We start from the raw sequence: 25,152 nt of genomic DNA on the forward strand, positions 1-25,152 counted from the left end.
ACAAATACCACATTGATAAATTTTAATTTTTAGTACTTAAATAATTTTTAGTATTAAATAAATAAATTTGTTTATTGCAAAATAAAAACACATACTCTGTCCTCTGAAATAATACTTTTTTTAGCAAAAATTTTCTTTGTTCATATATTTTAACTTTAAGAATAAAAGTTTTATTATTTTTAGACATATGCAATTGTATAAACAATATTTTTTTAAACAAATTTAAAAAAAAAACGAAAATTAAAGTACAACAATTTTGTTTTTGTTTATAAATGAAAATAATGATTAAATTAGTTTGATTTTTGTGGAATTAAAATATTATAATACAACAAAATATAGAGCAAGAAAATTATATATTAAATAAAGATTGGTAGAAATTTGGTTGGAAATCAAATTGTGTAAATCGAACATTTTACATTTTCCAAATAGAATGTATTATTTTTCATTACAATATTAAAATATTTACACTTAAGTACCTGTTGTTTTTAAAAAATATTTAAAAAGTCACTACAAGTAAAAACTTAGTTTTAACTAAAAACTAAAACACCAACTTCACAATTATTAACCACAACACATTTGTTTGTCCACAGCCGCAATATTCGATAATTTTTGACAGGTTATTCGAATGCCCAATGAGAGCAAACATATCTGCTATCCGGCGCGTAGCACCAAAAATTAATGTTTATTTAAAAAAATTCCTGACGCCGTGCTAATTAACCGAGTTTAATTTTGCACTTAGCAAATGAAAGGTACAGTGTTCTTTTATATTGTAAGAAAAATTTCAACTCGCAATCTACTTTATTTTCAGTTCTGCAAAATTTTGAAAAATTGCATTTTTTGCGAAAGCTGGATTGCAAAATTATTTTGCAAAATCTATTGAACCGATCTTAATGTACAGTATTGTTTTATTATATCATATAGTTTTCTGGGTCAAATATGAAGGTCCTAAGTGTATCATAAATGGTTGAAAAAAGTAAAATGCGAATACTTGTTTTTTTATGGTTAGGATGGAGTGATAAATCCTAAAACGTTCTGGATACTTATGTAATCCATTTGGATTTTTAAATTTTAATTCTTAATTAAATTTATACCAATTACAAAAGGAGCTTTTACTCCGATGTTAAAACGTATTTGGCAGATTCCATTTCAAACCACTCAATGTTGGAACCAAAAAAACTTTTGCATCTCCAATTTGTCTGAAACTTGGTCTATAGCTTCCGCGGAACGTAAAAATGAGCTCGAGCTGAAGCATTTAAGCCCAGTCTTCTTTTTTTTTTCTCAAAATATCATTTTACAGTGATTTGGTGATTACTTAAACAAATTTGTATATTTTATCATAAAGTATCAATGGACAAAATATTGTTTTAATAGAAGGGGCTCAAAAATGTTATTATAAGGCATTATAAAGGTACAGTTCCGACAACGAATGCAGACGGCAGACGGCAACTGCAAACGGCAGTTACAGTTGTTACCATTAATACGTATTTACTTTGCACTATTAATTTGTTTATTTATTAGCAACTAACGCGACGTTCTGCAGGACAGCAATTTCAGTTAGATGTCGGAATCAGTCTCATACAAATTAATAGTACTCTGGGCTAATTGGCAAGACACGAGGAAGTTATTCACCAGCAATTTTATTGCTGGAATCGAATCTTATGATTTTATATATTCATGATATACTTATGTATGCAAAGTCCGCAAATAGTGGGATACTTTTTTTATAAACAAAATGGCACCCCCAAATCGTGTTTTTTTGAATTATTGCTCTATAACTCCAAAGATTTTAACTTTACACCAAAAATACCCAAATATAAATTCACCCAATTAAATTCTGCATAGAGACATATGTTCCCGATTTACTTCGACGAAAATTTTTCTCGGAAAATGCGGGTTTCTCCAACAAAATCTTTAATTTTCAACTAAAATTTTAGGTAAATAAAATTTATTTATCAATAATTAAATAACTTGGTGACATTAAAGCCTTTTGGAATAGATTATACTTTCAGAAGCAAATGGAAATCGAATGAACAGTTTAGCAACAATTAAATTGTTAATTAAAACGGTCGGTATATACGGTCGCTATAATAACCATAATAATTATGATACGTACCTATCTAATGTACTTTACAGAATTGAAATTGGACTATTAAAGCGAACTCAGGAATATTTTAAAATTATAAACAATTATAAACCAATATAATATCTCGGCAACTATTAAATTAAATTAAATTATGAAAACGGTATTGAAAAGAACGCGGTAGGACGCTTCTTTTAAAAGATAAGACGTTTAATTGCGATGAGCGGTTCCTGAGATACAACCGGTCAAAGTCGACCGGCATGTACGGCCAGGATATAAACAATAGGATGATAATTTTTCAAAAATCACCTTTTTATTTCGGTACTCTTCCTCCACACAAATTTTTCATATCTTTAAAAGACTCAACATATATTATAATAATAAAAACTGTTGGTATTACGAGTGAAAAATACCAAAAATACCAAAATTTCAGTCAAAAATCAGGTTGGAGAAAATGGAATCTCAAAGTTCAAAATCGGTATATGTTAGAAAAATGCATTTTCTGAGCTTCCCATGGAGCAATTTGCTTCATCTTCCCAAGTAACTCGGGTAGAGCCAGCTAACTCCGCATTATTAAATGTCAAAGTTGCTTTTGTTTTGTTATAACAAATTAATTCCAAATAAGTTAATAGTAACTAGAAATAATATTATGGTCAATAAAAAGTAGATAGTTTGTAGAACTGGTGAAGTCAAATTGTTTATTTATATTTTTGTTGAATATTTCTCATAAGTTTACGTTCTTAGGCTCCGGCAATTCTTTTAATGCTGGAGGACCAAGTTGGTCAGAAAAAATTCAGAGAAATAAGCAGAAAGTTTTTAAAGAAACACGCCTATCATACAGCTACTACGAATGACTTTATTACAGTCGTAGAAGACGTAGTCCCAGATATACCTCTAAGAACATTTTTGGAGAGTTATTTGTACCAACATAAATTTCCAGTTCTCAACGTCGATATTGTAGATAATATGACGTATGTTATAACACAACAAGTTTGCGAGACGTTTCATCAAGAACAAATTAGGTAAGTACCTTTCCCCGTGTTTTCCAAACATTATATTTGTTCAAAGGATAAAAATTATTTTGATTTTTTCTTATTCTTTTACGTCTTTAACCTTTTAATTTTTTCCTTGCTTTTAGGCTTTCTGATTATAACCTCTAGCATCAATTGCTTTTGTTGGTTATCTTAGATTTCTTTTAATTTATACGTTCTTAGTAATTTATTTATATCATCATCGTCATCATAATTGGCTCGACAATCCTTTGTGGATCTTGGCCTGCTCGCAGAGAAGTCGCCACTCCCGTCGATTCCTAGCAATTTCCATCCATCTTCTGACCCTTGGAGAATCTTAAAGCCGTCTTCCAAATCATCAATCCATCTTCTACGGCGGTCGTGCTCTACTTCTTCTCCCCTCTGGGTTTGAGAATATCAATCTTTTAGCGTATTCATTATACAGTGCGCTGGAATAAATGTTAGCCCCCCTATTAACTTATTTATTTTTAGCACATAAGCACAACGCTCGGACAAGTCGATTTTTAAAATAATCATAGTATATTACAGCATCAATGTTTCGACCTTTATGCGATCCCTCTTCAGTTGACAGGCACAACTTGTTATGTTTTTTTTAAACCTTCACAATTCATTTATATATAAAGATATTTAAATACTTTAAAACCCCCTGGTTACGCCTATGCTAGTTCCCATAAAAATAGTTGGCATGTCATATCGATACGATGTGGCAAAAATCCTACACTGTTGGGAAGAAAGGTTCTGTTCTGTTGATTTGTTTAGGAATGGTTTGAGATTGTAGGCATGTGCTGTCCTTCTCTCGTTCAGTCTGTAAATAGTTTCTTGTCACGTAACTGAATCAATCAGTGGTTCCGTGCTTGAATGTTTCGTCTGAGTTGGAACTCAGATCGAATGACATTTGGAGGAGACAAATGACATGCTGTCGGCCATTAATTGATCTGGGATTTCAAAGAGTTAGAGTTTTGCATATCCTTTTTCCCTCGGCGAAAAGATACAGCCCAAGTTTAGGAAAACTTATCGTCTTGACGAGCTTTTGCTAGTGACGGATTTGGGGCTGTATATTTTATTGTGCCCATGGAAATTTTGTTTGATTACGGGACATAACCTCGACTCGTGAGAAAAGGCTTGTCCAGCATCCGCGGTTAAGGAAAGGTCCTGTGACAACCCCTCTCTGTTGGCCACCTAATACATCAGGTAAATATCTTTAAAGCTATTATTATCTATATAGGATACCCGGAAGCCTGGTGAGTTTAATTTTAATATGAATTCTTTCATTGATATTGATTTTAGCTTTAAGTTTCATCTATATATATATATATATATATATATATATATATATATATATATATATATATATATATATATATATATATATATATATATATATATATATATATATATATATATATATATATATATAAGTATATGTGATAAGTTAGGTCCTTTTAAGACTTAACAGTATTTTATATTTATTAATTTAATAGTTTCAATAGTCAATACATTTTTGTTAAGACTTTGTCCTAACTTTATTCATTTATTTCTTTTTACACACTGCGCGAAAATTGTAGAAGCCGCCTCTGGACTTTTAAACGACAGGTGTGGTAAGGTGAGCAGCGCAGGTGAAGAGAAAAAGAACATGACGAGAGACGCTACGCCGATTTTCAAGGTGTATTTAAATCAGGGTTGTTAACTCTACGGATTTTTCCGTAGATCTACGGATTTTCAGCTGCAGCCATCAAGAAGCTAAAATGAGGATTTTTTACTCTTAAAGTGTCATTCTTCTTCTTTTTTGGTCTATCAAGGACCATTCTTCTTCTTTTTTGGTCTGTCAAATGCATTTTGTTCTTCTTTTTTGGTCTATCAAGTGTCATTCTTCTTCTTTTTGGTCTGTCAAGTGTCATTCTTCTTTTTTGGTCTGTCAAGTGTCATTTTTCTTCTTTTTGTCTGTCAAGTCTCATTCTTCTTCTTTTTTGGTCTGTCAAGTGTCATTTTCTGTCAAATTTCTGCACTACGGATTTCTACGGATTTTTGAAGCGCCCTCTACGGAAATATTCAGTTGCGGAGTTAACAACACTGATTGAAATTCACCCTCCGACGAAGACACATATCAATGTGTATCAGACAGTCATTTTGTATTTAAAACAGTGTAAATTTTGTTTGTTAGTATGTGCCATTTTAGGTAGTTAATTAAATAAACACGTTTTACATAATTGTGTTTAAAAAACATCCCCAAACAATTTTCTTATATTTTGTTGCAATTCCCATATTTTCTGTTTTTATTTTATGTTCAATAAATAATTGTAGTTATAGGTTGTTTTAATGCTCAGACGTAACCAGGGTCCCCTCTGTGAACCAACTGTAGACCCCTGAGATAGGAATATAGAAAGTTTTTGAATTTTATCATAACTATTTTTATACAACTTCTACCTTAACTTAATTTATTGTAACAAACTATGATTTTTTTAAATGGGAAAGTACACCATGTGACACCTCATTTAATAGCTTTTGAAATACTGATTACAAAAATGTATAATACTTTAATCCTTTTGAAGAGCGTAGGCGCAAAATTTCGTTCGAATTATTGTTAAACGCATTTATTTTGTTCGAATCCTGAGAAAACTAATAAGTATAGTTGAAAGACTGATAAGTTTGTACACATTTGAATGAATAAGGGAAAATGAAAATGTAGTATGTCAAAGTGTGTAAATAATTTTATTTCCTTAGCTGAGCGCTTTCGACATAAACGTCATCATCGGAGCTAATGCTAAAATAAAAAAAGAGATCTTGTAAGAACAAGAAGTACAAAACTCTTTTTTTACTTACGTCAAATACTAAAAAAGTACCGCTACATAGAGGTGTAAAAAAGTGCATCTTAGGAATGTACATTTGATTTTTAAATTTTGAATGCTAGCTTAGTCCTCCGTACAACAGCAAACAGCAAAAAAAACAGAAAGAAACGGCCACATACACGTTGCACAAAAAAACATATAAACTTTTTTCATGGTCCGGGTGTCGATATCACCCGTCCATCCTTGGCCTAGTAACAACAGCTGACTGACAAGGTCGGATATTCAAATCTGCTTTTATCTGTTCTGCGTTGACGTTGACAGCTGACGTTGAAACATGAATATTTTAAACATATTGAAAGGAAAATTGAAAATTTTTTTACAATGAAATTGATAAGGAAATGTACCTTAGATGTTTGTACTAATCAACTATTAAATTAATTGATGACATGCTTAATTTTGAGACTAATTGGCCCACCTTACATACACTGTGTTAAGTTCAAAAATTAAATTAAAAACAAAAAAAAAAATATTAAACAGAAAGTAATGAGAAAGATCAATTTTGATTGTGAATTCTCAAATTCAATATTCAGAAGATGTTAGCTTGTTAAAGTTAAAGATTGAGATAATATTATATTGTTGTTATTTATCATCTTTTTGTCATTTATGTAAGTCATTGCAATGACCTTGACTTGGTGTATGGATATTTTATTAAGTTGAAAACCTAATGTTTATGTAGAAATATTAAATGATTTTATTAAATGCTATGATGTTAAAATGGGTATATTCAGTGTCTATTGTTGTAAGACGTTGATGACAAAATAGAAGGATATAGTGTTCGGTGGAATTCAATTTTTAACAAAATAGTTTCGAACACTTTTGTTGTTAGGTGTTTTATTTCTAAGGCTCTCATTACTTGTTGGTAGAATCTGTATTAATAATGTATATATAAATCTGACCAATAGTCAAATGTTTTCCTTTTTTTATATAAAGTTATAAAATTAAATTTTGAATAAAAATACAATAGTTTTTATATACATAAAAGATTGCAAGAGGTCACTACTCAACTGTCTCCCACAGACACTTGAAGAGAGGTTTATTGTAATTATAAACCTCTCTTCAAGTGTCTGTGGGAGACAGTTGAGTAGTGACCTCTTGCAATCTTTTATGTATATAAAAACTATTGTATTTTATTCAAAATTTAATTTTATAACTTTATATAAAAAAAGGAAAACATTTGACTATTGGTCAGATTTATATATACATTATTAATACAGATTCTACCAACAAGTAATGAGAGCCTTAGAAATAAAACACCTAACAACAAAAGTGTTCGAAACTATTTTGTTAAAAATTGAATTCCACCGAACACTATATCCTTCTATTTTGTCATCAACGTCTTACAACAATAGACACTGAATATACCCATTTTAACATCATAGCATTTAATAAAATCATTTAATATTTCTACATAAACATTAGGTTTTCAACTTAATAAAATATCCATACACCAAGTCAAGGTCATTGCAATGACTTACATAAATGACAAAAAGATGATAAATAACAACAATATAATATTATCTCAATCTTTAACTTCAACAAGCTAACATCTTCTGAATATTGAATTTGAGAATTCACAATCAAAATTGATCTTTCTCATTACTTTCTGTTTAATAATTTTTTTTTGTTTTTAATTTAATTTTTGAACTTAACACAGTGTATGTAAGGTGGGCCAATTAGTCTCAAAATCAAGCATGTCATCAATTAATTTAATAGTTGATTAGTACAAACATCTAAGGTACATTTCCTTATCAATTTCATTGTAAAAAAATTTTCAATTTTCCTTTCAATATGTTTAAAATATTCATGTTTCAACGTCAGCTGTCAACGTCAACGCAGAACAGATAAAAGCAGATTTGAATATCCGACCTTGTCAGTCAGCTGTTGTTACTAGGCCAAGGATGGACGGGTGATATCGACACCCGGACCATGAAAAAAGTTTATATGTTTTTTTGTGCAACGTGTATGTGGCCGTTTCTTTCTGTTTTTTTTGCTGTTTGCTGTTGTACGGAGGACTAAGCTAGCATTCAAAATTTAAAAATCAAATGTACATTCCTAAGATGCACTTTTTTACACCTCTATGTAGCGGTACTTTTTTAGTATTTGACGTAAGTAAAAAAAGAGTTTTGTACTTCTTGTTCTTACAAGATCTCTTTTTTTATTTTAGCATTAGCTCCGATGATGACGTTTATGTCGAAAGCGCTCAGCTAAGGAAATAAAATTATTTACACACTTTGACATACTACATTTTCATTTTCCCTTAAACTAATAAGTATTTTTGAAAAATTTAAACGCAGAATGAAATATTACCGTGTTATCGAAGGTCGAAAGTCCCTGAGTACTTCTATAATGATTGTTTTAATAAGTCACAGGGGTGAAAAAAAAGAGAAAATTTAGTCTGATTTTTAATTTCAAATATATCATTCAAAAGAAACTTTTTGTTTATTCTAAGGGACTTTCAGCTCTCGGTAATAATGTAATCTTTCATTCTGCGTTTAAATTTTTCAAAAATATTTTTTATTAGTTTTCTCACGATTCGAAAAAATAAATGCGTTTAAAAATAATTCGAACGAAATTTTGCGCCTACGCCCTTAAAAAGGATAAAGTATTATACTTTTTGTAATATTATAATATAATAATATTATAATACATAATCAGTATTTTAATAGTTATTTATGATATAAGTGTTAACAGTACAATTTTAAGGCACGCATGAGAAAGTTTGCAATTCACATGAGTGCCTTAAAAATGTACTTTTTAACACGTATATCATACAATATTTTTTCTACAAACGTCTTATAAATCAATAATTATAATTTATTCATTCTCAATTACAGGACAATATCTACAAAAACTTTTACTTGAACTTGACTGACATTCCATTTTTATATTTTTCTTGACATTACATCAAAACTGCCTACACTGTCAATACGTAAATCATAACAACTATAGAATAACATCTTACTTTTATTGTTGTATATTCTAACAAATTTTAATAGTTTTTTTCTACAAACGTGTTAAAAATGCAATAATACAGTTTAAATTAAATTTTAAAAAACCTTTTAAACCTCCTTTTTCAAATTGCGCAAGTTGTACTATTAATATTAATGTTAATAAATGAAATATAAATATTTTGACGTTTCACAATTTGACAATTCACTATTAACTGCAGCGACTTAAAATTTTTAAAGCACTAGTGCTTTAAAGTAGCATTTTTAACGCTCCTATGGCGTACTAAAAATTGCATGTTTAATACGGTTGTAGAAAAAAGCTGTTAAACGAGGTGCCACATGATGTACTTTCCCATTTAAAAAATCAAAGTTGTGCCTGTCACCTGAAGAGGGATCGCGTAAAGTTCGAAACATGGATGCTATAATATACTAGGATTAATTTTAAAATCGACCCGTCCGAGCATTTTGCTTACGTGCTAAAAATAAATAAGTTAATAAGGGGCGGGGGTAACACTTATTCTAGCGCATTGTATGATATCTTATTAATGTGTCCAGCCCATCTTAGTCTTTACACCTTAATAACTTTCACAATATGTGGATCTGGGTACGGCTGATATAATTCAAAGTTGTATCTTCGATGCCATAAACAATGTTCATTGACGGCCCCAAAAATCTTTCGAAGTAAATATTTTCCTCTCAAAAGTAGTCTATCGTTGTTTTGAAATAAAGTTGATGTTTCAGCCACATATTATCAAAACCGGTCTTATTAAGGTCTTGTAAATGTTAAGCCTTGCTGCCTGCTTTAAGTTTTTATTTTTCAGAGGTTTTTGACGACCATGGAGAGTTGTTATATTTGCTGTTGCTATGAGTCTTTTTTATTTCGTCATTTGTCGTATTTGTTGTATTTACTAGTGATCCAAATATGAACTCTTTAACTTGCTCAAAGGTACAGTTTTCAATTCGGATTCTTTGTTGAACATTTTGAGGATTTTTAGTGACCAACAAAGCTAAACTTATGTATTTCCTCGTTTACAAGTCCTAGTCCCCTTAACGCTGTATCTCTTTTTCCTATCTTATCCTCTTATCATTTTCGAATTACATGGAGAAAAAGGAAGATTTTTGAAAATTTAAAAATGCGTTCTATAATTTAATCTTATATTTTTTCAAAAACCATTCATTTTAAACCCGTCCAATTTTTTAAACATAGAAATAACACTATAGTAGAAGGAAAACGATGCATATAGATTCTGGTGGATGGGTTGTTAAGTATACTTCTCATTTTTCCTTAAAATGCATTAATCATCAATGTTTTTGCACTATATCTCGCTTAGTTTGAATGTAATCGACATTTAACAGTGCTCGTTTTAAAGGTCTTTTCAATGTTGTTCTGAAGCTATTTTCTTGTGGTATTTTTACAATTTTAACTATTTATAATGGGAAATAAGCCACAATATTATTAAAAAATGATTTTTATTAACGTTTCGACGCCCAAATCGGGTGCCGTTGTCAAAATACAAAATATTACTGAATTAGTCATATTTTGTATTTTGACAACGGCACCCGATTTGGGCGTCAAAACGTTAATAAAAATCATTTTTTAATAATATTGTGGCTTATTTCCCATTATAAATAGTTAGGTCTTTTCAAGCACTAAAAAGGGTATTAGTAACATTATACCCCTAAAATGGACCATTTCTCTGTTATTTTAAGTTGAATACACCGATTTGAGCATGAGTCAAAAAAAATCTCTTTTCATCTACCATATCTCTTTTTTTATTATAACTATAGATAGCCCAGTCGGGATAGCATTTGACCTTGCATTAGGAGCTGCCCCAAATTTTATTTTTCTAATCTTTAGGGAGGGTCAATATTAGTATAAATTTAAAATCTCGACTGAATTCCACCGTTGCGTTAGCCGCCATCTTGATTTTAAACGAGAACCATTTTTGCTCAATATCTCCGCCATTTTCAATTTTTTGACAAAAAGTGTAGAAACTGAAATTGTTGAAAATACGATTTTCTATAATTTCATTTATTATAATTTTTTTCGTGCGGTCGATATTTTCCGAGTTATGAGGGGAAAATAGTGACAGTTGGAGCATAATTATTGAATTATTGAATTATCTCGTTTATTATTAGTTTTACAACAAATATTTACCTATACAAAAATGAAGAGAATTAAATTTTGTACAATTTTGATGTCGTTCATTTTTTGATAGGATCAATATTTAAGGTAGTACGTATGTGGTAAAAGTGCGAGCGTAAGACCTGATTGATTTTGTAGCAATTGTTTTTGTTCAATATCTCCGCCATTTTCAACTTTTCGACAAAAAGTGTAAGAACTTAAATTGTTGCAATTACGATTTACTACAATTTTTCTAGAGAACCAGTGGCGGGTCTACAATGGGGGAATGAGAAAATTCCCCCCAACAGGGTCCAAAATTTAAAAAAAAAATTGTTGGAACATCACGATATATTAGCTGACATAAAACTTAAAATATCGACAGACAAATTCAACCAATAAAACCCGCTAGTTAATAAAATTAAGTGAACTTAATGTATATAATGTCTTTTTATGTCTTTTATATACTTAGTTTGGTTGATGTTGCATTGGAAGTTTCAAAAATTGTATAAAATATAATTCTCTTTATTTTTGTTTATGTACAATTATGTCGTAAATTTAATAATAAATGAGATAATTCAATAATTATGCTTCCCCTCCGCTTCCATTATTTTCCCCCTTAACTCGGAGAATATTGATCGTATAAAAAAATTGTGCCAAAGAAATTGTAGGAAATTGCATTTCCAACAATTCTCTTTCCCACCATTTATGTCGAAAAGTTGAAAATGGCGGAGATATTAAGCAACAACTGTTCTCATTTAAAATCAATATGGCGGCTAATGCAACCGCGGAATTCAGTCGAGATTTTAAATTTACACTACTATTGATCTCTCCTAAAGGATATAATTATAAAATTTGGGGCAGCTCGGATACAAAATTCAAATCAATAATTATGCTCCCCCACCACTTTTTATTATTTTCCCATGTAACTCGGAAAATATCAACGGCATGAAAAAAATTGTTAAAAATAAATTGTAGGAAATTATATTTTGAACAATTTTAGTTGAAAATGGCGTAGATATTGAACAAAAACAATTGCTATAAAATCAATCCGGTCTTACGCTCGCGCCATTACCGCATACGTACTACCTTAAATATTAATTTTAGCAAAAAAATGAAAGAGATCAAAATTGTGCAGAATTTGATTCTCTTCATTTTTGTACAGGTACATATTTGTTGTAAAACTAATAATAAACGAGATAATTCAATGATTCAATAATTATGCTCCAACTGTCACTATTTCCCCCTCATAACTCGGAAAATATCGACCGCACGAAAAAAATTATAATAAATGAAATTATAGAAAATCATATTTTAAACAATTTCAGTTTCTACACTTTTTGTCAAAAAATTGAAAATGGCGGAGATATTGAACAAAAACGGTTCTAGTTTAAAATCAAGATGGCGGCTAACACAACGGTGGAATTCAGTCGAGATTTTAAATTTATACTAATATTGACCCTCCCTAAAGATTAGAAAAATAAAATTTGGGGCAGCTCTTAATGCAAGGTTAGGCCTGTTATTCGTCTAACCCGACTGGACTAAGATGATTATGAAGAAATGAGTCTCTTTGATTTTTCATAAGCTACAAAAATGTTTTATATAGTTTTTGTCGTTAGATGCATAATTTTTAAGATATTCGCAAGAAACCGTCCAAAAAGGAGTCATTTTTCAATGAAAATGGTTAATTTTCAATCAAGAATAACTCAAAAAGTATTGACTTAAAAAAAATTAAACAACAGAGTTTGCTTAGAATTAGGTTCTCTAGCCACTTCCGTGGTTATTTTGACTAAAAATTGTTTCACCCCCCGAGAAAGAGTGGCAACCACCCCCAAGATAAAAGCGCCATAGAATATAGGGTATACTTTGTTCCTTGAGCTATTCCCTACTTACAGTGAAAATATCAAGTAAATGCATTCAGTAGGATGGAATACGGAGCCAAATACCCACACTGACTGCACTATTATTACTGCTTTACAATTTGTTCGAATCCATTTAATAAACTTATTTATTATTTTTTCACTTTTATAGTGCTACTAAATGGACGATTCCAATTAGTTACCGAACTGATTATTCTAATGATTCAAAACATATATGGTTTCACAGAGAAATGGATGAACGTAAGTAACAAAAAATATTCTACTAAAAATAATAAAACCATTAAAAAAGTTAATCAAATGGCATAGGTAAAATATTAAAAATGTATAGAATATTAAAAACATTAAAGTTTTCAAAACAAAGGTTTCCATGCATAGTTGGCATTTACTCCATCAAATGAAATCAAAGAGCTCATAATAACAGGTACCTACTAGTGATGTAACGAATGTCATTTTTTTAACATTCGCGAATACGAATGCGAATGCGAATATCTGCTACTGACATTCGCGAATGCGGATGCGAATGCGAATGGCCAGTTTTTTTAATTTGTTTCTATTTTTGTAATGTTTCCCAAATTTTTAATGAAAAGTTAATTGATATTTAGTGTAAATCAATCTGAATCTTAAGCTTTATTACATAATACCAAATAATAAAAAAAAGTTAAGGCTGATAATGTGATTATACAAGGTTAAGTTCTGTCTATCTATTGCCCTTCATTTGTCCAAAGTTGAACGTAGGCCTTCCCCTTACTTTTCCACTCTTCTCGGTTCAGTGCTAATGCTGTCGATCTGGTCGCTGCGTATCTCTTTAGGTCATTCGACCATCTCGTTTGTGGTCTGCCCCTTCCTCTTTTGTAGTCCCAAGGTCTCCAGTGAGTTATCGCTTCATTCCATCTTCCGTCTCTTTGTCTGCTGTTGTGTCCTGCATATTTCCATTTGAGAGTAGCTGCATGTCAGGGGCGGCCCGTCGGGGTAGGCAAGGTAGGCGCCGCCTACCCTCTTCAAATGTAGTACAATAATATAAATTATTAATATAAATTACTTATTTCAAAATTGTAATTTATAAATTTTGACACAATATCTACAATAAAATAGCAAAAATTATCCAAATTATTTTTAAAAATATCCAAAAAAATTTCTCCGTAGTTATAATTATTGTACGCTCCTTGTAGTATCAGTAGTACTGTATAGATTCTATATTCTCCTTGGTCAGGCACTCGGGAACGTAGCCTGAAATAGAAGGACGCCAACACCGAATTGACGTGCGATCTCTCCCTGTTTACGCGAGCAGGCCTGCTGCAGGTCTGCTCGTAGCGACCGTATTCTACGATTTTGAACGGGCGGATAGGCACAATAGGTCTTATAGCCGGACCTACAAAATTTTATCAGTTGCTTCTCTTGTGTCTTGTGAAACAGTTTTAAAATAATTGTTTTTTGATTTTGGCTGTTATTAGTAGGTTAACTATTGAATAAAACTAGGTAGGACAATTTAAATTTGTTTATGAAAACTGAATAATGTGTTATTAGATTATATAGATAATTAAAAATTTAAAGCGAGGTTAATTGTTAACTTACCAATTTATTCGAATAGTAAATTATTATTTGATACATAAATAAAATAAGTAATATTTGACGTTGTTGAAACGTAGGTGTGTTAGTTTTATTGGTGGAAAAACTTTAGTCATCGAATATGAATATTTTAAACGATGTAATATGCAGTTTGATCGAGATGCCTTTTTCAAGGCGCCAAAATCAAGAAAGATTAGTAATTATTTCAATGGGCCGGCCTTTACAAAATTTAACAATTTTATCCACAGATAAGACAAAAGACAATCAACCATTTTCGAGATCGTTTAAAACAATATGGTATGAAAATCATAAATGGCTAAGCGGAAGTTATTTTAAAAATTCACTTTTCTGTTGGCCTTGTCTGTTGCTTTCAAATTTGAAGCAAAATGTTTGGGTGAGTCAGGGATATTCAGATTTGAAAAATTTATCAGCTAGTGTAAAAAACATGAATCTTCGAAAGAACATTTAAACAATTGCTTAGATTTAAAACGGTTAGAAAAAAATAAACAAACTACTGACAGTGCTTTCGCTGGACATATTTATCTATCTAATAAGATATATAATGAAGAAGTTGAAAAGGATTGAAGAAGTTGAAGAAATTGATGTTACAATTCTTTTAGAAAAACAAGAACTTACATTTCGCGGTCGTGATGAGAGCCATAATTCTTCAAACATGGGTAATTTTAAAGAAATTTTTAATTTAGTAGTTAAACGCGATCAGGAAATCCAGGATCATGTTAAAAAATAGAAGGGGTGTTCACGGGTTTGTCAAAAACAATACAAAATGATTTAATAGATTGTCTTGCCGATTACGTAAAAAATGAAATTTCAACAGAAATTAATGAAAGTCAATTTTTTTCTATACTAGCTGATGATACTAGTGATATAACCGAAAAATCACAGTGTACTTTAACAATCCGTTTTGTTAACAAAGTTGGTCAGGTAACAGAAAGATTTTTAGGGTTTTTTGATGTTAGCGATAATAGATCTGCAGACGCTCTGTATAGTTTAATTTCAAACTTGCTTGAGCCATATGATTACAAAAATAAATTAATTGCTCAATTTTACGATGGTGCAAGTGTAATGGCTGGCTCTTTAAACGGATTACAATCAAAAATTAAAGTAGATGCTCCAAAAGCAATTTTTACACATTGTTGCGCTCATAGATTACATTTAGTATTGCAAGACGGCTCAAAATGTATTACAAACTGTAGGATATTTTTTGTCGCCTACCCGAAGTATATGTGTAGCCTACCCGCATACTGAGGTCACGAGCCGCCACTGCTGCATGTTTGAGGTTACCTATTCTTAATAAAAAAAGATGAGAAGTGAATAGATTTTGATTTTATTAACCTAATATTATCTTAAAATTATTTTTTTTCTGGTTTTCATATTCGCAAAACATTCGCACAAATTTCGCGAATGCGGATGCGAATGCGAATATGCAAAAACATGCGAATATTCGCGAATGCGAATACGAATATTCGTTACATCACTAGTACCTACTCCTCGCTCTTCATACACAGAATGTGTGAAAGGCGTCATATATGTAGTATGTACAAAAAGTAATTATCTCATAATGTACATGAATCGTAGCAAAGCACTAATATGTTAGTATAGCAAGTGTATTTTACTGTTTAAACATTTCATTATTTCTATAGTCTCCCAGTTTGTCAATTCATCTTAAAATACTTCTCATTAGTAATAGACCAGGGCGCATCTGTAAAAATATTAGTACATTTGGACGTTGAGAGGTGACTCATATAATAATATTTGAGTTATTCTCCCACTCAAAAAGGTCCGGAACATTGTTTAAATAATCAAAATGTCAAAAAAATGAAGGAAAAACTCGATTTTTTTCTTCGTTTTTTTGTATTATAACTTTGAAAGTATTCATTTCTGAGAAAAGTTGTGTTGACATAAAAGTTGCGCAACTAAATTTCCTACAATATAGAATTCGTTAAAAATTTTAAAAATTGTCACCTTTGTTGCAAAATTGCAATAAGTGCGAAAAAACGATAAAAAACAAGTATTTACATTTTACGTTTTTCAACCATTTATGCTACACTTAATACCTTCATATATTACCAAGAAAATCTTTATGATATAAGAAAACCATACTATGAATTTTTCGCAAAAAAAATTAATTTTTTCAAAATCTTGCAGGACTGAATATAAAGCAGACAGCAAGTTTAGTTTTTTTTACATATAGGAGAATACCGTACCTTCTTCCATTTTCAATTTGCAAAATTAAAATCGGTTAACCGCTACAGCGTCAGGAATTTTTTAAATAGACATTTTTTTATGCTACGCGCAGGACAGCGGATAGTTTGCTCTTATTGGGCATTATAATGACCTTTGATAATGATTGACCAATTTTAATTTTTAGTACATTTCGATATAAATAAATACATTTGTTTGTTGCAAAATAAAAACACATGATCTGTCCTTTGAAATAACACATTTTTGGCAAAAACTTTCTTTGTTCATATATTTTAAGTTAGAGAATAAAAGTGTATTATTTTTAAACATATGCAACTGTTTAAACAATATTTCACAAACAATAATCAAATTAGTTTGATTTTTGTGGAATTAAAATATTAAAATACAACAAAATATCTCTCTCTTGGACCATCACTCCTAGTGGAGTATTGGGCGCATCTGCGTTTCTTGGCCGATAGTGTAAGACGGCTGGTGGCCAGCTCAGCGCGTCTTCTTGTGTTTATTCTCTGGTTAATCTGCGTACCACTTCCTTCCATTCTCCTCTGTTTCTTGCTTTGTTTTTCACTTCCCCCCAACTTAAGCCGATTCTGTTGTGTTCTCTGGTTACTGTTTTCTTCCAAGTATTATCTAGTCGTCCCCTCTTCCTTGTACCCTCAGGTTGATATTCGAGTGCTTGTCTTGTGATGTTACTAGAATCTTTTCTTAACGTATGGCCGATTCATTTCCATTTCTTCTGTCTGATTGTTGCTATTATACTGGTTTGTTTCGTTCGTTTCCATAGTTCTTCATTTGTTATTATATTAGGCCAGTAAATTTTTAAGATCTTTCTTAAGGACCTATTTACAAAAGTCTGTAGCCTCTTTGTTGTGCTTTCGTCGTGCTTCCAAGTTTCTGCTCCGTAGAGTAATATGCTTTTTACACATGTATTGAATATATTGATTTTTGTTGACTCTGTTATTTCACTTGTTTGCCAGATTTTATTTAACGCATTGAAGGCGAAGTGTGCCTTCGTTATTCTTGCTTGTATGTCTTTCATGCATCCTCCTTTTCTTTCCATGATTGATCCCAAATAAGTGACTTTCTCTACTTCTTCAATTTCTTTGTCTTTTATTTTTATTTTGTTAATTTGCGGGTTATCATTTTTTAAGATTTTTGTCTTCTCTGTATTTATCCGGAGACCAATCATATCAGAGTACTGTGTTAGCTTATCGACTTTTGTTTGCGTGTGAGTTCTGTGTTCTGTTAACAGGCAGACGTCGTCAGCAAATTCAAGATCTTCAAGCTGATTAAAGAGGTTCCATCTAATGCCTGTCCGATCATCCGTTACTTTCCTCATAATCCAGTCTACCAAGATAAGGAACAAAGTAGGAGATAAGATACAACCTTGTTTAACACCGCTTTCAATAGCTATTTCTTCTGTGATTGCTCCCTCGTGTTCTAGTCTAGCTTTATACCCATCATAAAACAGTTTGATCAGGTTAATAATTTTTGTTGGTAGACCATACTGTCTTAAAATTTTCCACATTTGTTCCCTATTGACTCGGTCGAAAGCCTTTTCAAAGTCGATAAAACTTAAATTTATGTCTTTCTGCCATTCATTAGCTTGTTCTAGGATGATTCTTAAGGTGCATATGTGATCTATAGTAGAGCGTTTAGCACGAAAGCCTGCTTGGTTACTTCTCAGTTTCTTGTCCAATTCTTCTTTCATTCTTTCGAGCAGAATTTTTGTTAGCACCTTGGATGAGGAGCTTAATAGAGTTATTGCACGCCAATTTTTACAGTTACTCAGATCTCCCTTCTTTGGTATTTTTATTATCAGTCCCTCTTTCCATTCTTGTGGCAGTTCTTCGTTGGCCCATATTTTATTTAAAAGTTTATGTAGCATATCTATGGCTTGTTCGGTGTCTGCTTTTATCAGGTCGATAGGTAAATTATCTGTTCCTGCGGATTTGCCATTCTTTAATAATTTAAGTGCGTTGGCAATTTCCTCTCTTGTAATTACCCCAGTGTTAACCTCTAATTCTTGTATTTCAATTTGCTCATCCAATTCTTGGGTTCGGTCATGTTTGGCGTATATTTCTTCAAAGTATTCTCTCCATCTTTGAGTTATTTCTTTCTCAGATTTAATTAATTTTCCTTTTTTATCTTTTATTTTGGCAAAAACTTTCTTTGTTCATATATTTTAAGTTAGAGAATAAAAGAATATTATTTTTAAACATATGCAACTGTTTAAACAATATTTCACAAACAATAATCAAATTAGTTTGATTTTTGTGGAATTAAAATATTAAAATACAACAAAATATAGTGTAAGAAAATAATATATTAGATAAAGATTGGAATACATTTTGGTGGAAATGGAATTGGTAGCACCAATAATTAATGTTTATTTAAAAAAATTCCTGACGCCGTGGTAGTTAATGGATTTTAATTTCAGAAATTGCAAATGAAATGTACGGTATTCTTCTATACGTAAAAAAATTTCAACTTGCTATCTGCTTTATTTTCAGTTCTGCATTTACACTATTGTTTTACTATATTATACAGTTTTTCTGGGTAAAATATAAAGGCCCTAAGTATAGCATAAATGGTTGAAAAACGTAAAATGCAAATATGTACTTGTTTTTTATGGTTTTTTTTCGCAATTATTGCTATTTTGCAACAAGGGTGACAATTTTTAAAATATGTAACCAATCCTATATTGTAGAAAATTTAATTACTCAACTTATCAGTACAACTTTTCTAGAAAGTGAATACTTTGAAAGTTATAATTAAAAAACGAAGAAAATAATCGAATTTTTCCTTCACTTTTTGACATTTTGATTATTTAAACAATGTTCCGGACAATTTTGAGTGGGAGAATAACCCAATTATTATTATAGGAGTTAATTCCAAGAAATTTCTGCAAAAAAATATGAGTCACCTCTCAACGTCCATCTCAAAACAGGTGCGCCCTGGACTATAACTTAGTATTTTTAGATATTTAAGGGGCATTTAATTATGTTACTGTTAAAAGCAATGGGTAGACGAGGTATATCTGCGGTAATATGCAGATGGGTAAGGGCATCCCTGGAGAATAGAAGAATAATATCCACTCTGGTCAAAGCAAGAACCGGTAGAAGCTGTCCAGAAGGAGGATTTTTGTCACCTCTACTTTGGGGAACCTTTGTAGATGATCACAAAAAATCTGTTCATAATAGACTTTTACTGTCTATCATACGCTGACGATATTGCAATGTTGCAAAAATACACAGATTGTCAACTTCACAAAAAACACAGCGTTACAAGACCTAAAACAACCGGTGCTGGGAGGAACAGAAATTTTATTTGCAAAAAAAAACAAAATACCAAGTGGTACATTTTGATCATAATATGATTACAGTAAAACAGTATTTTCCTAATAAGCATCAAAATAGGGAATTTGGAAGGAAGTAATGAAACGGCTAATTGACCTAATTCTTACTCTTTCCGGGTGCAATTCAGCGTTTCGTGGACATTTTGGTAGTTTAGATATATGTAAGTGAATTCCAAAAAGTAATTTTTTGTCGGTGGTTCTTGTACTAGCTAAATATTGTTACAACTTTTTCAAAGTAACTTTATTCAAACTCAAATACAATATAAACTTTAACAAACTGACAACTGTCGACTACTAAATCTGAATTACAACTGAACTATAGAATGTCAAACACATAATGTTTATATAGTTTTCTGACGTTCTAGATGTCACCAGACATTTCTGGGTTATTCCATGACATCCAGAATATTCTCGTACGTGACTACTTCTTCTTTCACGTTGAGGGACTCTTTCTATGTAGGAACAATCTACGGAACTGTCATAACACTGCTCCCTCCTTTATAGTTATTCGCCTCGAATAACTGGTCTATCAGGGTCTGGTTGAAGCCAACAGGGTGGATCAGTTCCATGATATGGGGCTAATCTCTCAATGTGAACTACCTTGGGTTTACTTCTCGCTGAAAACTGGATGCGGTAGACCAGATCATTTATTTTCTTTAAGACGGTGTACGGGCCTTCCCAGTTTCGTTGAAGTTTCGGACAAAGTGCTTTCTTGCGTGTGGGATTGTATAGCCATACTGGATCACCTCTTTCGAAAGTTGTCCCTGTAGCTTGCACATCGAACCTGGACTTGGCTTTATCACTTTGAAGCTTCAAACTTTTACGAGCAAATTCGTGGACTTTTTCCAGTTTTTCTCTTAAGCTTTCTAGGTACGTCAGGGATGAAGGTTCTTCTTCACAGGTAGGCAATTTTCCGAAAATAAGATCTTGAGGAAGCTTCATTTCTCTTCCGGTGATCATCATTGATGGAGAATAACCGGTTGCTTCATGTTCAGAACTTCTGTAGGCTAACAGGAATAGAGGTATTAGGGTATCCCAATCTTTTTGATTATCAGCAACAAACATTGAGAGGTATTGACAAATAGTTCTATTATGTCTTTCGATCATTCCGTCTGATTGTGGGTGGAGAGGCGTAGTTCGAGTTTTCTTAATACCCAAGATTTTCATTAATTCTTGCCATAATTCGGATTCAAAATTTCGTCCCTGATCAGAATGCAACTCTAAAGGAACTCCATGTCTTGATACGACGTGTGTTATGAATGCTTCTGCTACAGTCGTCGCTTCTTGATTAGGAAGAGGTGCAATTTCAGGCCATTTTGAAAAATAATCCATTGCAACCATTAAGTACTTGTTACCTCTCTCTGTCGTTGGAAGTGGACCGAGAATATCAACTGCAAGTCGTTCAAAAGGCTCTCCGGAAAGATATTGTGCCATTTTACCACGACTTCTTGTTCTAGGGCCTTTTCTTCCGTTACATAAATCGCATTTCTTACACCATTCTTCTACATCTCGGCGACAATTGATCCAATAAAATCTGTCTCGAACTCTGGCCAGTGTTCTTTTTACTCCAAAATGTCCTCCAGACAGGCTGCTATGAAGATCTTCCAACACACTTTTAATGTGTGATTTTGGCAGTACCACCTGTTGAACTATACGTACTCCATCGGAACTTTCCCACTTCCGATATAACAAACCATTCGAAAGATGCAAGGATTCCCATTGAGCCCAGTACGCCTTTATAGTTCGACTGTATTTAGATATTTCCTGCCAAAGAGGTCTTACTCCATTTTTAAGCCAATCTCGTATAACTCTTAATTCGTTATCTTTCTTTTGACTCTTCTTAATGTTTTCCAGAGAAATCTGGTCATTATCTTCTTGCTGTTCAACTGTGGTCATCCGCAGACTAACTTCTTCGGTTACATTCTCTTTTTGTGCTAGCTGACGTTGGCTTTGAACTTGTAATTCATTTAATGCATTTTGGTATTCTTGCAATTGTTTATTTAACACATTCTTCTCTTTCATCAGTTTTTGACATTCGTTTTCTAGATTGGACTGTGTAGTTTTTGCATTATTTTGAATTACCTTACACTCTTCTTGCAATATTGTCACCTGTTCTCTTAATCTATCTATTTTATTTTTACTAATCGCTAGTTGTTCCTTCAAATGGCTAACTTCAAATTCCAGTGTATTTTCTTCCTTTCTATGGTCAGTTGTAGGAAATCTGTTTCTTAGTGACCATCTACCATCATTTCTAGTGAGACTTTGCGACAGGCTTCTGGATGTCGAACTAGGCGACCTTCTGATCTCATTCTTGTATTCTTCTTTTCGTGCTTGGGATCGGCTTCTGCAATTGGATTTTAGATGTCCCATTCTTCCGCAGTTAAAACATCTTCTGTTTTCATTTCGAGGTTTTTGTTGGATATTTTGTAGTAAGCTTAATATCTGGGATAAAACTAGTTGTTCATTATCTGTGGTAGTGACTTGCTTATTTTCTGTAAATCTTATTTCTTTTAATTGTGGAAGAGATCTAGAAATATTTTTCGCCGCTTCGTACTCCTGAGCTGAGATTAGTGCTTTATCTAGCATTTTGTGGTGTTGTAATCGCAGAGCCTGTTGCATTTCGATATCATGCAGTCCATCTATGAAAGCCTGTATACCGATTTGTTCCAGAAAATCTCTTGGTGCCTGAGGATATGCCAAATGTAATAATCTTTTAATATCGGCTTCAAATTCTTGCAGGCTCTCATTATGTTTTTGATATCGAACTTTCAGCTGACTTTGAAAAACATGCTTCAGATGTTGTTGGCCATATCTTGTTTCTAAAGCTTGAACAAGTGAGTCATAAGTAGGTGAATCCTGAGGAAGGAATTGAAGGACGGTTGCTGCCTGGCCTCGAAGCGACACCACCAAGGAAGCTGCCATTTCGTTTTCACTCCAGCCATTTGCTCTAGCTGCAGCTTCGAATTGAAAACGATAAGTTTCCCACGCTGTTTGGCCATCAAACGTGGGTGGTTTTAAAATTTTGCTACTTCTAATTATGCCTGGATCAACGATGGAAGGGGAAAGGGCTGTTTGTTCGGATTCGACATTAGTAACTGAAACAATATGAGATAAAGAAGCTTGGGTATTAATTTTGTTTGCTAACTCTACTATTTGTTTTTCTAAACTATATTTCAAATCGTTTTGTTGCTGCTTTAAATCGTTTTGTTGCTGTTCTATTTTATTTTCTAAATGATTTTGTTGTTGGTCTATTTTGTTTTCTAAATAATTTTGTTGTTGTTCTATTTTATTATCTAAACAGTTTTGTTTTTCTTCTAATATATCTATTTTATTAGTAATTCGACTTACCTCTAACTGAAAATGCTCGTGAATTTGGGACAAACTATTCATAATTTCTACCTCTGCTTGTCTACGCCTCTCCTCCTCTTCTTTTCTAAGCTTTTTATCTTCCTCTTTCTCTTCTTGCCTACGTTTCTCTTCATTTTCTTTCTCTTCTTGCCTACGCTTCTCTTCATTTTCTTTCTCTTCTTGCCTACGTTTCTCTTCATTTTCTTTCTCTTCTTGCCTACGCTTCTCTTCATTTTCTTTCTCTTCTTGCCTACGTTTCTCTTCATTTTCTTTCTCTTCTTGCCTACGTTTCTCTTCATTTTCTTTCTCTTCTTGCCTACGTTTCTCTTCATTTTCTTTCATTTTTAAAAACCATGCTGGTGGTCCGGATGTATCCATTTCCTTCTCAACTTTAGATGATCTGGTATTTACCATAAACAATTCTCAATATCTTCTTCAATATCTCTTAAATCCCACCGCTGTCACCAATGTTACAACTTTTTCAAAGTAACTTTATTCAAACTCAAATACAATATAAACTTTAACAAACTGACAACTGTCGACTACTAAATCTGAATTACAACTGAACTATAGAATGTCAAACACATAATGTTTATATAGTTTTCTGACGTTCTAGATGTCACCAGACATTTCTGGGTTATTCCATGACATCCAGAATATTCTCGTACGTGACTACTTCTTCTTTCACGTTGAGGGACTCTTTCTATGTAGGAACAATCTACGGAACTGTCATAACAATATGATACTGTTTTAGCTACATTAATCGATAAAAACAAATACTTAAAAACAAATTACTCGAGCCCCCAAATACAAAACGAATTTATTTTGCTGACTCAAGAAACTGAAAATAAATTGATTATTTTAACTAAAAAAGTTGTTTTTATTCAATAATTTTTGACAGCCCCTCAAGATATTACAGAAAACGTTCAGCTTAGTTTATTTTTTGGTATGTAAAAATAACTTGCGATGAAAATAATTTACCTTCCAAAGCAGAAGTTTTTTGGGATTTATTCGCATATCAGACCAAAGTGTAGAAGGTCTTGTAAATGAAATTTTAGAATTTATACAATCAAATCACCTTTCTGTACACAACTGCAGAGGAAAGGGTTATGATGGAGCAAGCTTTATGAGTGTGTAAATTCAGGCGTAAAAAGGCACATAACTGACACTGAAACAACAGCTTCCTATGTTCATTGTGCATCCCACAACTGAACCTAGTGTTGAATATAATTCAGTGGTTATATGATTTTTTAGTGCAAATATTAAAAGATGGGATCTACTATGCACTATTGCGAGTTTGGATTCATCGCGTTTGCCAACACTTAAAAGGTTATGTCAAACCCGGTGGTCATCCAGACATGATGCTGTTATGGCTTTGCTTCGAGCTTTTCGACAAATAATGAAATCTTTAATGAAAAATTTCTTTGCTATCTAAAAAAATCGATGAAAAATTAGAAGCTAATACATTATAAAAGAATAATATGAATCATTTTGAATTTGCTGTTAGATTACTATTCAATCTAGAATACTTAACTTTATTAATCTAACATCAAAATTTTTGCAATCTAAAACGGCAGAGTTAACAGTCGCCCTTCAACTTTTTGAAAAAACTCGTTATGATCTTCGAGAAATAAGAAATTCGTTTTCCGATACTTTAGCAAAACTTGCAGGAGTAGCAGAATAGTAGGGTATTATACCGGAATTTAAAAATAAACGGATTAAAACGTATAAAAAATTTTACGATGAGCTCAGC

General features: G+C 32.0%; 1 protein-coding gene and 2 long non-coding RNA genes across 3 annotated transcripts in view; 2 read left to right on the top strand and 1 right to left on the bottom strand.

The window, feature by feature from the left end:
* The window catches only part of LOC114341112 (glutamyl aminopeptidase), a 256,934-nt gene that overhangs the window by 120,952 nt on the left and 110,830 nt on the right, over positions 1-25,152 (top strand). Inside the window, exons 8-9 of the mRNA XM_050645538.1 lie at positions 2,825-3,102; positions 13,059-13,147. Coding sequence (XP_050501495.1) covers positions 2,825-3,102; positions 13,059-13,147 — 367 coding nt within the window. The remainder of the gene's footprint in view (positions 1-2,824; positions 3,103-13,058; positions 13,148-25,152) is intronic.
* LOC126881321 (uncharacterized) lies at positions 5,802-6,173 on the bottom strand. Its single transcript, XR_007696798.1, has 2 exons — positions 5,932-6,173; positions 5,802-5,872 (listed from the first exon to the last, which is right to left on the bottom strand). It is a non-coding gene; the product is annotated as an uncharacterized LOC126881321 (long non-coding RNA).
* On the top strand, positions 7,821-8,192 carry LOC126881320 (uncharacterized). Its single transcript, XR_007696797.1, has 2 exons — positions 7,821-8,062; positions 8,122-8,192. It is a non-coding gene; the product is annotated as an uncharacterized LOC126881320 (long non-coding RNA).

This window comes from Diabrotica virgifera, chromosome 3, assembly GCF_917563875.1.
Source record: "Diabrotica virgifera virgifera chromosome 3, PGI_DIABVI_V3a".
NCBI classification, from domain to species: domain Eukaryota; kingdom Metazoa; phylum Arthropoda; class Insecta; order Coleoptera; family Chrysomelidae; genus Diabrotica; species Diabrotica virgifera.